A 16,079-nucleotide genomic window follows, 5' to 3' on the forward strand; every position below is an offset into this window, starting at 1 on the left:
TTATGGTTTCGGCAATTGTGAAAAGGCGAATAATGAAATGGAGGGGGGGAATACAGAAGAGAATGAACATGCCTTCTTGAACGGCGTCCTTCTTAAGGCATTGGAATCCCAGGGATGGAGTGATGGGTGGCAGAGGGTCCCTGGACGCCGCGCTATTAGGAGTGGCAGGAGAGCCTCGAGCAGGGCCCAGCGCTCCCTCAGCAGCCTAAGCCGGGGGAGAGAGAATTCCAGCCGCACATTCCCGCAGTTCTTCGCAGGAACTTCTCTCTCTCTTTCCCCCTCCCTTGGGCACGCACCAGCCGGGCCCGACTCCCGCCCAGCTCTCTTTCCTCAGAGCCCCGACCCACGGCGTTGACGGAATGGAGTGCCCTTCCCATTGGCCCAAGCGTCATTCCCTGAGGTGGCACCGTCCGCCTGATTGGCTGGCCACTCCCGACCCCCCGCCCACCCCTCCGCTCGGGTTGCCCGGCTCCCCGCCCCCCAGCACCGCCCGAAGCCCCCGCCCTCGCCGCCTCCCTCCGCGCACCCGCCCGCGCGCCCAGCCTGGCTCTGCTCGCCTGGCGCGGCGACCCGGCCAACGCGCTGGCCCCGCCCCCGGGGCGCGCGGCTTATAAATATAGCTGCGCGGCGGGCCGGGCGAGAGGGTAGAAAAGGCGCGGTTGCGAGTAGGTTCCGCGAGTGGGAAAATCTCGGGCTAGGGGGAGCGCGGCAGCGGCGGCGGCCGGGCTGTAGTCGGAGGTCCGAAGGGAGTGACTAGGGAACCTGGTGGGCTGCTTTCCTTCCGGTGCTTTTGATTTTTCTTGCCTTTTGGTCCCGGCCGAGTGTCGCCCACTGAGCAGAGATCCCCTTACAAAACCCGGAGCGACCCTCCCGTCAATTGTTGGGCGCGGGATCGCCGGGAGCTTCGCGGTGCCCCGAGCGCGGACCGAGCGCGCGGGGCGCAAAGGAAAGGGGAGCGGAGCCGGCCGCGGCCGCGGGAGGGGGCCCGGAGCTTGCCTGCCTCCCTTGCTCGCCCCAGCGGGTCGTCTTGCTCAGGGCGCAGGGCGCGCGTGATGAAGGCGGTGAGCCCGGTGCGCCCTTCGGGCCGTAAGGCGCCGTCGGGCTGCGGCGGCGGGGAGCTGGCGCTGCGTTGCCTGGCCGAGCACGGCCACAGCCTGGGCGGCTCGGCGGCTGCGGCGGCCGCGGCGGCGGCAGCGCGCTGCAAGGCGGCCGAGGCGGCGGCCGACGAGCCGGCGCTGTGCCTGCAGTGCGATATGAACGACTGCTACAGCCGCCTGCGGAGGCTGGTGCCCACCATCCCGCCCAACAAGAAAGTCAGCAAAGTGGAGATCCTGCAGCACGTTATCGACTACATCCTGGACCTGCAGCTGGCGCTGGAGACGCACCCGGCTCTGCTGAGGCAGCCGCCACCGCCGGCGCCGCCACACCACCCGGCCGGGACCTGTCCGGCCGCGCCGCCGCGGACCCCGCTCACGGCGCTCAACACCGACCCGGTGAGAGGCTGGGTGCCGGCCTGGAGCGGACGCCTCGGGGATCCAGGAGGGAGGTGGCAGGATGGTCGGACGCGGGCGCTTCCCTTCCTCGGGGCTAGGGCGGCCGAGAATGACAGTTGCGCCCTCCGGCTCCTCCGGGCGCCGGGAGCCGCCTGCGGCGGGCTCGGTGCCGCGGTCGCCGGCCGGGTGAACGCGCGGGGCGGGACTAGGGCTGTGCGCATCCTGGGCTGTCAAGTCCAGCCTGTGCCCGGGGGGAGGGGGCGTCCCCAGGGCTGCAGGCTGGGGTGGGGGCGTCGGCCGGCCAGCCTAGGTTCCGAGAACGAATCGAGGACCGTGACGAGTGCGATGTTCGCGCTGGCTAACCTTTCCCTTGGTGTTCGGTTGCTGTTCCAGGCCGGCGCGGTGAACAAGCAGGGCGACAGCATTCTGTGCCGCTGAGCCGCGCTGTCCAGGTGAGCGCGCGTTTCCCTTCTCGAGTGGCTGGTCACCGGAGACGCCGGTGTCCGGGGGTTTCCGCTGCCAGGCACAATAGTGTTCCTTGCCCCCAGCATTTCTGAAGGCAAATTCCCAAGGAGGCGGACACCCCCCCTCCCCGCCACCGCCACCCAGTTAGTGAGTGAACCGGTACTTAGCTTTATTTAGTATCTTGGGAATTCACTCGAAATGGGACGGATCAGCTCATGCCCCCGCCGCCCCCCAGTGACCGGAGGGCTCTAACAGCCCTTCTTCCCGCCGCTGACGGAGGGTCATCTCGTGGGCGTGGTGCCCAATGTGCCCCCGCGCAGTCTGACACCCACCAAAGAGGACGCAGGCAGGGCCCGGGGGTGGGTTCCCTACACGGGCTTCCCGGGGGCCCGCAGCTGCCTGGCCGGGCCGCGGACCGCGGGTGTAGTCTGACCTGGTGGTTTGTTTTGGGTTGTTGATCAAGCATGTCTTGAGTTTGGTCGGTGGCGCCAGTTAGTCTGCAGCGGGAAGGTTCACACACCCCCTCTATTCATTCCTCTTCCACAGGTGTGCGGCCGCCTGAGCCCGAGCCAGGAGCACTAGAAAGGGAGGGGGAAGAGCAGAAGTTAGAGAAAAAGCCAGCGGAGGAAAGGAAAAAAAAAATCAGCAAATCCTAGAAACGTCTCATTCTTCATTCCAAGAGAGAGAGAGGGAAGAAAAATAAAACTTTCATCTTTTTTTTTTTTTTTTGCACGTTCATAAACATTCTACATACGTATTCTCTTTTGTCTCTTCATTTATAATCGCTGTGAATTGTACATTTCTGTGTTTTTTGGAGGTGCAGTTAAACTTTTAAGCTTAAGTGTGACAGGACTGATAAATAGGAGATCACGAGTAAAACCGACTTTAGAAACCTACTTTGTGACCAAGGAGCTCAATTTTTGTTTTGAAGCTTTACTAATATACCAGAGCATTGTAGATATTTTTTTTGACATCTATTGTTTAAAATAGATGATTATAAGGGGGCAGGGAACTTTCTTTTCCCTGCAAGAATGTTACATATTGTATAGATAACTGAGTGACATTTCATACCATGTATATATAGAGATGTTCTATAAATGTGAGAAAGTATATGCTTTAATAGACTACTGTAATTATAAGATATTTTTAATTAAATATTTTTTGTAAATATTATGTGTGTGTTTTTTTAATCATGCAAATATTTCTTTTGGAAAATTATTTTTCAGCTCAGTTGAAGAGCTCTTGATATCTTGAATGTCTTTTCTGTTTGGCCTGGCTTTTAATTTGTTTTTGTTTTGCCCAGTGTCCTGTAGACTCGGAAGTAACAGTTATAGCTAGTGGTCTTGCATGACTGCATGAGATGTTTAATCACAAAATAAACTTGTTCTGAGTCCATTCAGATGTGTTTTCTTTAACCTAGATTGAAATCTTTGTATTTGAAGCATACATGTTGAAAATACGCTCTATCAGTTTTTACGTACAGGGTTTGATAGTGTAATATATAAAGAGTAAGTGTTTGTTTTTCATTTCTTAACTGAGGTCAACATGGATTCTGAATGATTTTGCATATGGGATGGGGAAATGTTTGGATCCTTATGAGCTTATGAAATCTACTGTTTTATCAAAGTGAAAAAAATGCTTATCATTCTTCATTTTACACTAAAATTTAATGTCACTAAGTTTCATGTCTGTACAGATTATTTAAATCATAGAAATGAAAAATGTTCTCTGCTTGCTACCAAAGGACAAACTCTTGGAAATGAACACTTTCTGCTTTCCTTCCTCCAAAGAATATTAATAGGCAACAGTGGGAGAAAAAATCTGAAAGGCATAATGGCAAATCCTTCAAGCAGGGATAAAAGTTGATCTTCAAACATTAACTTAAGTAGACCAAAAATTCTGATGACCGCATCTAGATTATTTTTTTATAAAAATGATTTTCACTATAGCTATGTTAGTTAACCGCTAAACTACTGTCCAATCTCTTGTGATGTGTAACTTTTACATGTGAATATTAAAGTAGGTTTATCTGTCTTGTACTGTGATTTCTGGTCTCATTTCTTCAAACCTTACACTTACTTTTGAGACTTTATTTTCTCTTTAAGGAAGGTACCATTTTGTAGGTTAGACAGGACCATCAGGGCTTGTGAACATTTTGCATTTAATGTGATCAGGACTCTACACACCAGTTAGATGGAATTTTTAGAGTGTGAGAGAATTAAGTAGGATTTAATTGGGTGCTTTGTAAATAGTTAGTCAACTGTGTGTGTAACGTGGTCTGTTTGATTTTTAAAAGGAAAGGATTTGTTTCAGATTATACAAGAATAAAAGTATTATAGACCCAAGGGAATTTTTATGAGGTCGAAGTCAAATATTTATGTGAATATGAAATATCATGGCCCTGAGTAGTCAGTCGAAGTGGCAACGTCTCAACAGAAATGAACAAAGTTAACGTTTACTGGTTTAAAAAAAAACATTGAAAGATTTTAAAAATCTATCCCCTCTCTCCAGCATGTTCTCCCCTCGGCTTTGACATTTCACTGGTCTTAGGTATTTTTAGAATTTGATGTATTTGCTGTTGCGCCTTCTAAAGTCAAAGGGCTGCTTGTTTAGATGAGGTTTTATTTTTATTTTTGATATTCATTCCTGTCACACATCAAGAGGAAAACACAAGAACACTGCTGGAATTCCAAATCTGAAGAATTCTAATGATGGCATTCTTTGTTATTAAGAAAGGGGACAATTCCTCCTTTTTATTTGGCTGTTTAATTTCAGTAGGAAGCAAGTCACATGGGCTCTGTTGGTTGGAGTCAGGCATCTGTTAGACCTGACTACCGTACCCTACCTAAGCCTTTAAGCACAGTTTAAACTTATGCTGGGAGATTATGCACCTCAATATAAACATTTTTGATTTTTTGAAGATAGGTGTTGCTCCTTAGTTAATTTCATATTTTAGGCATGAAAACCACTAAAGGAAGAAAAGTGCTAGAGATGTGACATTTGAGAGACTTGGCATTTTCCCATCTGCCACTCGCACAGCATTGGATGTCTCTAAAACAAAGTCACTGTTTATTTTTCAAAAATTATGTGCAGTTGTATAAGATAACACATTCTACTAGATGTTGGCTGTGTCCTAATCAAGTGACCAGATAACAAAAACATTCTGAGTCATTTATCTAGGTAGCTCTAATTATTCAGATCTTTGGTTTCATAGAGGAAAACATCCTGACTTCTCTCATTTAATTTGTCTACTTTTATTGAATAGGCACAACCAAAGAGTGAGAATCATTTAAAACCGTCAAAGGAAAAAAAAAGTATCTCATGGTGGCATGTTGTTCCTAATGTGGTTCCATTAAATCCTGAACATCTCAGGCATTTCATGTTAAAGGAAGGGGAAAAAAACTTTTCATTTCAAAGAACTAATATACTTTGATACTGTGTAAATCTTATTCAAGTTTATTGTCAAACTTTAACTGAATTTTTAGAACTTTTAAAAAATTTGACCCCATAATCTGTTGTATTAAACACCTTCTATAATAATAAATCTTCACTGAGCAAAGGGTTCTAAGTTTGTGGTTTTTAATTGACTTCTACTGAGTTATGCAATTTTTCATTATCAAGAGTGGGTCTCATGATGGATCACCTCAATTATTTACAGTGTTTCTTACCGTGTGATGAAAAATGTGGCTTGAAAATGGTGATATGAACGGAAAGAAAATCTAGTTTGAATGCTAGGGAAATCTTGTCTACTCTTTGGTGTCTGCTAGGAGAGGAAGGAAGAATCCTAAGAAGGCAGCAGAATGATGTCCAGGGGAACTAGACACCACCCCCACCCCCCCCCCCCCGCCGCACACACACACACAGACACACAGGCACACATACAGACATACATATATGCACATGCACACACAAACATATACACATACACCTACACACACACACACACACACACACACACAACTAAGAAAATAATACAGACAGAAAGCAATTATTTCACAGTAGTTTAGAGCCAAATAAAATTGGCTCTGCCTTTCTAGCTAGTGCACTTTAATTATATATATGTTAATCAGCCCAAATAGCCCTTGGGTCTCAACAGGGCCAAACACCAACCCCTCCAGGCTTCTGAAGAAGAAAAAGCTTCCCTTTGCTGCATTGCAAGTCTAGGAAATTAATTTACCCACCTCAGAATTAATCTTAGCAGGGCTGCCCTCAGTAGGTACTCTTCAGACCCAGATGATTTCTTTCAGTTACGACCCATGACATTTTGCTAAAATATTAATTATATTAATTAGAACCATTGCCCATAAGGTTTAAAAATTGTAATTTTACTTAGAGTTCTACCTTGAGCAGTGATGCAATAGATACTTGAAAAGATAAAGAAAATTCTTACAAAAGGGAACTAATTTGACGGATGGCAGTCATATGAACTTAACTGAAAATACTTTCAAATTTTTAATGAATTCTACAAGTGTGTTTTGCATTCAAGTGCCTTCTTCCTATTGATTTATATCCTGGCCTGTTCTAAAAGTTTCACTTAAGTGTTAAACTCAATTCTAAGCCACGTTGCCAAAGGTTTTCTGTACTCACCCTAGACAAGCAATTTGGTAGTCAGCTGCTGAAGCTGGTTCCGTCGCTAAGTCTCCACAGTAAATTCACACATGGGACGTGAAAAAAGGGCCATAAAAATTGAAGTTAATTTGAAAAGCCCCTTTGAATCCATAAAAGAGTAAACACATCAGTTTCTGGAGGAAAAAAGACCAAACTGTGTTACCTGCATCCCACTGGCTAAAATGTGATTAGAGGAATTGAACTTAAAATGCTTAAATAAAGAGACCAAAGATGGATTTTCTATATGAATCCACTTGTATCTGAATTTTTGTCCAACAAGAAATCTCATACTTTAAAAAAGGATTTTCTAGGATATTACAAAAGTGTTGGCAAAAATATGCAAATTCCTAGTGAAACAAGACACCATTATTTGCTTTAAATTACCGTTTCTCAATTTGCTATGATATAAAGCGCCTACCAGCACATTTAGCATACTTATTAAATTCAAATTCTAAAATTTTACCTATTCTAAAGTTTAAAGGAAAATACTGCAGTGCTACAGTTCTTCTTTGTGCAAATTCATATATTTAAAAATGTTTCTTAAATATTTACTTAAATGTTTTAAATATTTTCTTAAATATTTTAAGCATTTTCTTAAATATTTACTACACATTTCATAAGCTTTAGCAGTCAGTTGAAGAGTCTGTAGCTGTGTGTGTATGTGTATTTACCTAAAAATAGTTAACCAACACACAGGAAAATATCTTTGAAAAAGGAGTTTCTCTCTAAAAAAAATAAGTAAGCTGTATTAACATTCCTCCATTCTCTCTCCACTTTAATTCCTGAGACTGGAGATTTCCATGCAGATGTACCCTCCATTTTTTTTTTTTTTTTTTTTTTTTGGATTGCTATAAGTCAGCCACGTTATGTTTAAGCATAAAGCAAGATAAAAAAAAAAATAAAGAGCAAGGAGATCATTCATCATGTTTAGCATATTCTAGAATTTGGTTTAATCTCATAAGTAACCTGAAGAAAAAAAGAAAGAGAGAGGGATGCACTTATATGTCAAACCTCAGAGAAAGCCAGAGAAACAGACCTGAACTTGTAGACATAAATTTTACACTTTACTTCAGCAAGAGTTCTTAGAAACACTTCTCATGCATGTTGAACCTGAGTCCGTGGCCTTAATGAAAACAAAGTAGCCTCCTTAAAATAGAAGACTATGTGTGATTCTTCTGTGCATGTCCTACAGTGCTTAACCCGGGCCTGGGAAAATACTTCTTGCACTGAATTAAGACTATTCCCTTAACAAAGTATCTTCCTAGTGCCCTCAGTTACTCCTTTGCCCCTTCCTCTGCACTGACTCACAATTAAGCTTCAGACCAACGTATCGAACTGCTGCCTGTTCCTCTCTGCCTCTGAAGTGCAGTAGATTTGAAACAGCATCTTATGGTTTCTGCAAACCTGTCACCGTTCTGATTTCTCACAGTTCTGGAGGCTGGGAAGTCCAAGATCAGGGTGCCAGCCAATTCGATTCCTAGAAGTCACGGCCATTGCTGGGTGAGCATAGTGCTCTATACGCCTCCTTCAGATCCCCACAGTCCCATGGGGCGTGTGGCTTCCTCCTTGGAGCTGCACCATGAGATGCAAAAAGAACTCAGAGCTAAGCAAGGTCCTCTTCCTGCCCTGGTCACCTGGATGTAAGGATCCTTCAACTCTCATTTCCCACTGGTCCTTTCTCTTCTTTACTTCTGGCTGCCTTCAAGCACCCCGTTTATGCTTTAGCTGTACTGAAGATCTCATCCTGTGGATGCTAGATGGCAAAGCAGGCTTTTCTCTCTAGGCTTGACAGAGTATGATGGATCTCTGAGTGATAAGGAAAGAGTGTGCTCACGAAGGACACACGTGGAACGTGAGGGTGGAGATAGGGGCACCTGTCCAGCCAGCTGAGCCAACTAAGTCAACTTGCCCATCTGTGGGTAAGGGCTGACCTATCCACATCCCAAATGGCATGCTTTTCCATGCTCCCCTTCTTTTGAACATGGTGTTACCCCTGTCTGGATCCCATGACCCCCACTCCCAGTCTATACTGTTGCTGGATTCCTCACTATCCTTTAAGACCCAACTGTCACCTCTTCTGCAAGAATTATATGATGCTTCTCCTCCTCACCCCCCCAAACAGTCAACACACCCCTCATGCTATGTAAAATTGTTTGCACATGTCCGTGTTTCCTGTGGCTTCCTGAGCCCCCAGGGACTCCAGGCCACAAAGTACAAGAAGAACATTCCTGTAACTCTCTGTGCCAGCAAATCTAGCAAATTCTTTGCAACTCAACAGTGCAGTTGAGAGATTTTCACTATATTTCAAAGTCTTTGGCTGCCTTAAACATGGACAACAGATAAGCTGTGCGTCTTGAGAATGAGGGAGTTAAGGTCAGCCTTGGGTGAAGAGGGTTGGAGGGAGAGATTGAGAAAGGAAAAAGAGAGGCAGAACAGATCCTATATCTCCAAGAAAGAAACATTTCTGCTCCAAGTTGGGATACGTAAACAAAGACGCTTCAGTGCCAGAAATGGAAATGCAGGGCAAGGAGGGATGGCTGCACAGGCGTAGATGTGATGGGCCTGGGCTGTGAGCCGCAGGCAGGGGGCACTCAGGAAGACTGTACCATCAGGTCCCTGTATGTGTCTTAGGCTTCTGTTCTCTGCGCCTGGTGACATGGCATGGGATAGATCAGCTGCAAGAAATGCAGCGAATCCTCATGAGTCAGTTCTGAAAGAACAGGTTTGCTACCTGAATGGGAAAAACTCTTCCAGATGGATGTTTTAGAACCCCCGACTATGATCTGGGGCCCTGGAAGTGAAATTGTATGATTAGTAACCTGGAATATGTCTGGTAACAGTCCCCTCATTTTCCAGTGAAGGAGACACAAGCCTAAAAGGTGGATGGTGGAGTCAGGTCTAGACCCAGGTTTCTCATTCTCTAATCCAGACACACAGCCTCAGTCTGGATGGACTCGGTTCCAGTTTTCTCTTAGGAGGTTTATCTCAGTTCATATTCGCATCTATAACATGCCTCATGTTCCTTCCTTGAGAAGGTGGGGTCCAAATCCTAAGCAAATAATCACTAAATGCAGGCCTGAGCTGACTGCCTTTTTAAAAAGGAAACAGATAAATTGCTTTTACAATAAGGATCAAGTGTTTCAAAGCTCTTTGACAAAGGAGCAAAGACAGTTCCGTGAGGAAGGAGTAGTCCTTTCCACAAATGATGCTGGAACAATTGAACGTCCATGTGCCAGAAAAATGAACTTAAACCCAGAGCTTACACCTTTCATAAAGATTAACTCGAAATGTATCATAGACCAAAATGTAATATGAAAAACTATAAAAGTTCTGGAAGAAAACTTAGGAGGAAATCTATGTGACTTTGGGTTTGGTGATGAATTTTTAGACACAGCACCAAAAACATGAAAGAATTTGAACCCTGTGTTATCCTCCACTGTTGCATCCTCCACATCCAATCAACGGAGGCAGCGTGGTAAAGGGAGGGGTCACGGACTATCGGCCAAGTCAAAAGACTTGGGTGCTAGAGCTCTGCATTTAATTAGCTGTGTCCCTCAGGCAAGTAACTTTTCCACGTTCCAACTGCCTCATCTGTAAAATGAGTATGTGATAATAATTACCTGGCACAGAGGGCCCTTGAAAGATACAAAGAAAGTAACACACATGAAAATATTTTATAAGACAATGGTTGTAATTTTGGTATATTAAAAAAAAATCACCTGAAGAGAGTTTAAAATTTTAGATTCCTGCATTCCTCCCATCCCTCCCTCCCTAATACTGAGATTCTGATTCATCAGGTATAGTATAGGAACCAGGAATCTGCATTTTAGCTTTTCCCTGGGAATCTAAGGCAAGTCTCCCAGGAACCCCATTTTGAGAAACAGTATTGTAAGCTATAAAATATCATATAGGTTTAAGTTATTGTCATTACGCCACGCACAGTGACTTTCTCCTTCTTAACACCACGTACCAGCTTTCCAGGAGTGCTGATCAAGTAGAGAGGAGAGGTTAGTACAATATCAACAGAGGGTCATGGGAATCATACCCAGTGGGAGAAGGGAAGTTGGTAACTAGCAGGGGATGCTTAGGAGGGAGCCCTTCGATAGTGAGTCTGTGGCGTGGGGCTGCTGGGACAAGTCTATGGTCAAGACGCTGAGTCCTCCTTCCCCTGGGTTCTCATTCCCATCTTTCTGTAAGTCAAAACATTCATAATAACCTACTTTGCATAACTATCCCATGAAATCTTATATTTCCTAAGGAAAGGCCTGAAAGAAAAAGATCAGTTTCTACCCTCCTATACATCATTCCAAATGATTATATTCTCTCATCATGTCTACATGATGACCTGAAAATATTTGGAGAAGGTGAACCTGCACAGGCAATGATGAGCCATATTGCTTTAATGGCAAAGAGACTCTTCTTAATAAACAAATTTATCAAAAAATATTTCATTTCTCCTAGTATATTATATCATCCTAAGGGATGGCCTTTACCATGATGTAGAAAAGCAGTCTAATTGGTCTTGCCTTAACTGTTGTGTTTGCCTTAGAACTGTCCTAATTCATAGCTATCAAATGTTAAAATACTGTATGCATAGCACATTGGAAAATGACACAATTGTGCCCTGATTTCATATAATAGATTTTGCCTTGCTAAAATTATATATGGTTTTTATACATTTAAAAGCAACGGAGATAACAGCTCCACTTCTCCCAAAATTGTGAATAAGAACTTTATAAAAGAAAACATTAGTAAGTCTGAGGAATTAGATTCTGAGCTCTGCCATTTACTGTGTGGCCTCAGGCAAGGTACTTAATGTCTCTGAGCCTTATTTAAACTTTCTTAATAGGGTTTCAATACTTAAGCAGTAAGAGTCTTTATGAGGATCACGTATGCATAGCCCCTAATGGAGTGTCAGGCACACGGACTATTTAGTATATGTGAGTTCCCTTCTTCTAATCATTCCTGCCTCTCTTCATTTTCTAAGAGTTAAAGATGTGCTTGCCCTCTTCCAGTATGAAAATGGGGCTAACAAACATAGAGGAGCAGGGGAGGTGTGTACACCTGGGTCTTCAATATGGAGAACAAAGATTCCAACAATGTACACACATTTTGGGGAGACCAAGATTTTAAGCCTTCTAAGTACAGAAACTATTTTCCATATCATTTATTTTTCTCCAGAATAGCCCAGTGGCACTCTGCACACAGAAGACATACATGACATAAATGTGGATGGATGTAGAAGGATTTGAGAAAAGGTGGGAGCCGTGGGAGTAGGCAGAGGGAAATAGGTGATGGCTTACAGGAAATTAAAACGGTGGCCCTTTATAGCTGTTGGTTTTGCTATTCGCATGGTCAGGCGGAAGGCTTGTTTGCTTTTTGATCTATTTTCTGATAGATGGCTGAGTGCTGGGGGCAGGTGAGGAACGCTACACATCAACGCCCATATTCAGGGCTAAATAATCTGGCACCCTAATAATATTCTCCTGGTAGAAGAACAATGTTGAAAGCCAAAGACATAACACTGGAGTGGTACACAGGATTCCAGGTGGTGTTTAAGAGGGAAACTAAGGTTAAGAACAGCATTAAAATTTGTATATTTCTTCATGGCTTAGGAAAGCATACCTTTTATAGTGTATATTTAACAGAATTTCTGGTAGCTATACTTTGCCATAAATTAAAGCTGAGATTAATTCAACAAGGCAAAGAAACCAATGTTTCAGCAAATCATAAAATAAGAATTTTGAAGTAATATTGAAAGTCCTTATTTTACTGAGAAGGCAACTGCGGCTCTAAAATGTAAAAATGTGCCTTTTGTAAGATGACTTAATGTAGGGGCAGAGCTGCCAGCAAAATTCAGGACTTCCAGCTTGCAGTCTCCTTAACTTTATTAAGTTCAATAGGTTTATAGTTATTTATATTATCAGGTTCCTGTTTGTTGCAATGCGTGTGTTTCTTCTTTTCTTGTGGATCATTTTCTTCTTATAAAAACTTTGTAAATACAACCATTTTCTTTTTTGCCTTTTTTTTTTTTTTGGCATTTATAATTTGAGGATTGACTGGGGTTATTCTTAAGAGAGCCATGTTCACGAGAACTATTTTTTTGAAACTAGAGATGACTGCTCTGGAGAAGACAAAAGCATCGTTTTGCCTGGAGTTATGCTGAGGTGAAAGATCTCATGATCACTCTGGATTCTATGATCTTACAAGTAGGCTCCAAGGATACCTGCAAAAGCCCCAGAAGTCCTTAATGATCCTACAGAGCACTGGAGACCCTATCAATTTGTTTATCAATTTGCAGCTCTAATGTCATGACATGTGAAACACTAGTAAAAATAATCTCCCGCCTCAATATTTTAGAGAATGCAAAGAAATACACAATCACCACAGACTGGTTAGTGCTTGCCAAGTCTGGTTTTTATTATTGTACGTATGAAGAGAATCCTCTGTTCGCCAACATCTATAAAGGGGCTGATTTCCTCAGCTCCACGGTAATTGTTTAATATTAAATCAGTCCAAAATTTTAGAGCATGTTTCTCCGAAACCCTTTGTCTAGCATCAGCTATGTATCTAGACAGTATTGCAGCTGTCAATTTCAGATTACCAAAAAAAAAAAAAAGATAACATGCGTTTTTCCCAAATTTTAATGGAAATTCTTCACAGTTTTAATAATCTAACTTGTTAATGGAGTAAAAATCTTCAATTCTTTCTAGAAGTCAAAAATGTGCTCAAAACAAACAGAGGGTTCAACCTTTAAGAGGCAACATTTTCTAGATGCCTTATGTACCTGATGCTTTCTCGGTAGCTTGACACGATTTTAAAATGCTTCTAATAAAAAAAAAAACAAAGAGAGTGAAAATAATTACTTAAAACCAGGTCACATTAAAAAAAGACTATCATGAGTTTTGCAGTATCATTTCAGGGTTTATTTTAAAAATAAGATTCCTTTCTCTTCACTGTCCATTCCTGCCAAATGGCTTAGCAGAACTTCTCGGTCGGGCTATGTTTGGGGTCTACACCTGATTATCACTCTTTTTAGGAAACAGGAGGGTAAAGAGGTCCACTGAGTGACCCTCAGGATGAAATCCTAATATTTTACTTCTGCAGGATTGGGTTGAGGGCTGTGCTTTGCTTTCAACCCAAGTGCTTCAGGCATCTTCCCCTTCAGCAATTTTTACTTCTTCTCCACCCCCACCTGCCCCCAGCCTCCCTAAAACTCCAATCTCCAGGGAGCTAGGGCCTCCCGAACGTTCTTCAGGAAGCACTGGAAAATCTCAAAGAGAGTAAGAGAATCACTTTCTCCCACACCCTGTGGGTCTCAGTCCCTGTGAAATTTACCAGGTAGGGAGAGACTGTTCACTCTTTGTGGGGAGGTTCCTGTTCATTTCAAAGAATCAGCGGAAGCACTTACAAGACAGCAAAAGCATACAGGCAGCCCCTCCACCTCACCCTCCATGGCCGCTTCTCCTGCACCTCAGCCTGGACTTTGCTGACTTAGCCACTGCAGGTTGTAAATCACTAACGTGGCATGAGGCTGCCCTGGTGGGCAATAGGCCCCCACTTGCCCTCAACATCACCAAAGCTCATTAGATCCCATGAATCAAATATTTGCTTTTACATTAAACACACAGTTCCAGAAACACAAATCTCGGGCTCAGCTAACCCTTGCAGGGCATGAGATTTGATAAACCAGCACATTTTCCTGCTGACATTCCTCAGGTTACCCGCTTTCCTGGTCCTACCAGCCGTGTCAGTTATCTGCTGCCCTCTTTTGAATTTTAGGGCACACTGCACTCATAAACAGGGCCTGTTGCCCGGAGGAGCCTCTTCTGCCTGTCTGGGGGCAGGTTCAACCTTCTGACTTAGTTTTCTGATGACCAGCAAGGGCTGTTCCAGTGCAGCTGGAAGAGGACTTCACCTGCTTCTGCTCGTTCTCTTCTGCGGCAAGACAGCGAAAACCATTTGCTGCAGCAACCAAGCAGCAAATGAATGATAAGACATGCTATTGTTTTCCTTTCTTATCTTAACCCGATTTATCACCTGGACCACTGCCCCCTCGAGGCTGATCTGTTTATTCCCCTAAAGTGCACACAAACATCCTGGCAATAAGGATACTGAAAAAAAGACGGCTGTCTGAATACATTCCATGTGCCTGTTCAGCTGAACATGTTTGTCCTTCTGAAACAATAGCCAGGTTGAGGTTCTAACAGAGGTGGCAGGGTCTCAGAAGGTCTTGCAGTCAGTCGCACCAGCGGGGCTGGGTCCAGTTCATTATTAACACCACTGTCATCCTGCCCCCTCCTACCTCTCCGCCAGGTGCTCTCTGTAGCGATTACATCGTTACCCCCAAACTGTTTGTGTAAGGTTTCTTCCCCAAACCCTCCCTGTTGGCATCTCACTGCTCTGTCCTTGTGTCTACCGGTCATCTCTCCTGCTTCTTTGTACCAAACTAAAATATGAAGGAATAGGTGAGCATGTGCTCATTAAAAATGAAAGAAACTACTGTCGTCTTCCCCCCAAATCGCAGGAGTTCTTTGGAGAACAGGAAGGTGGGGACAATGTAGTGCCCAGAAAGAAAGTGTCCCGCTGTATCAGAGCTGGCTTCCTGGGCATGGCCTGCCCTTAGAAGAGACCGCACTTAGTTTAATGCTCTGCTTTCAATGTCTTGAAATTCTTCAGACTTTTTGAACCAGAAGCCTGCATTTTGTTTTGGTGCTGGGCCCCACAGATTTGCCTGTCTGGTTGTGCACAGTACTGAGGGACAGCCCAGTTTGGAGGCATCCTATTTCCACCTGAAATGGTGGGTTTATAAACGTTTATTTATTTGCGGGGGCCGGGGATGGGATGGAATGACGTTGCTTTGCCTTGTACCTGCATCGGTTCTCTCAGCTGGAACACCTGCCTGTAAGGGTAAAAATGCTGCATGGCTGACTGGCTGTTCGGTTCCCAGGGACTGCAGGCTTGGTCAGTTGCAGAAAGAGAAAGTTTCCATGGAGAACTGTGTGATGCGCCTGGCAGGACTCATCATGGCAGGAAGAAAGATGCTGAGAAATTCTGCACAGGGGAGATAGTTCCGTAAAAAGAGAGGTTCACAAACAATTCCCAGGGGTCATCCTGTTGTGGCTAGAAGAACGAGACAAGAGAGACTGTTTCTTCCAGATTCTTCCTTTTCAGCTGAAGCCACAAGGCCCCTGGCACATACTCAGCTGATGTTTTTTATGTCTCCTACTGTTTACTCTGAATTCTTCCTGAGCTGTTGCAGAGAAGCACTACATCAACACAATTTATTTTATTACGATGCCACGTCGCATCATATATCTCCTGTTCACAGTAGGTTGACATGGCACTGGGTTTGTGTACGAGCATATCTGGACACATATTACCACAATCACTGTACGATAATATTTATTGAGTGCCCACTACCTTATTAGATGCTACAAACAGAACTGTGAGGGCACATATAACAATTTAATAATGGGAAAAAAAGAGATACTCTTTCTATTTAATTCGGTT

General features: G+C 44.1%; 1 protein-coding gene across 1 annotated transcript; it reads left to right on the forward strand.

Moving 5' to 3' along the window:
• Nucleotides 1–619: 619 nt before the first annotated feature.
• Nucleotides 620–4,003, forward strand: ID4 (inhibitor of DNA binding 4). The gene is made up of 3 exons (XM_074348149.1): nt 620–1,493; nt 1,887–1,945; nt 2,505–4,003. Exons 1-2 carry the CDS (start codon nt 1,053–1,055, stop codon nt 1,929–1,931), a joined length of 486 nt encoding a protein of 161 aa, XP_074204250.1. The 5' UTR covers nt 620–1,052; the 3' UTR covers nt 1,932–1,945; nt 2,505–4,003.
• The last annotated feature ends 12,076 nt before the right edge of the window (nt 4,004–16,079 follow it).

This window comes from Camelus bactrianus, chromosome 20 (genome assembly GCF_048773025.1).
Source record: "Camelus bactrianus isolate YW-2024 breed Bactrian camel chromosome 20, ASM4877302v1, whole genome shotgun sequence".
Classification (NCBI taxonomy): Eukaryota; Metazoa; Chordata; class Mammalia; order Artiodactyla; family Camelidae; genus Camelus; species Camelus bactrianus.

What these genes read in the sequence shown, in the direction of transcription:
- ID4 (XM_074348149.1), top strand. Translation starts at nt 1,053, where the DNA reads ATGAAGGCGGTGAGCCCGGTGCGCCCTTCGGGCCGTAAGGCGCCGTCG. An exon ending in CGGCGCTCAACACCGACCCG is followed by an intron (nt 1,494 to 1,886) that starts GTGAGAGGCTGG and finishes TTGCTGTTCCAG; the next exon opens with GCCGGCGCGGTGAACAAGCA.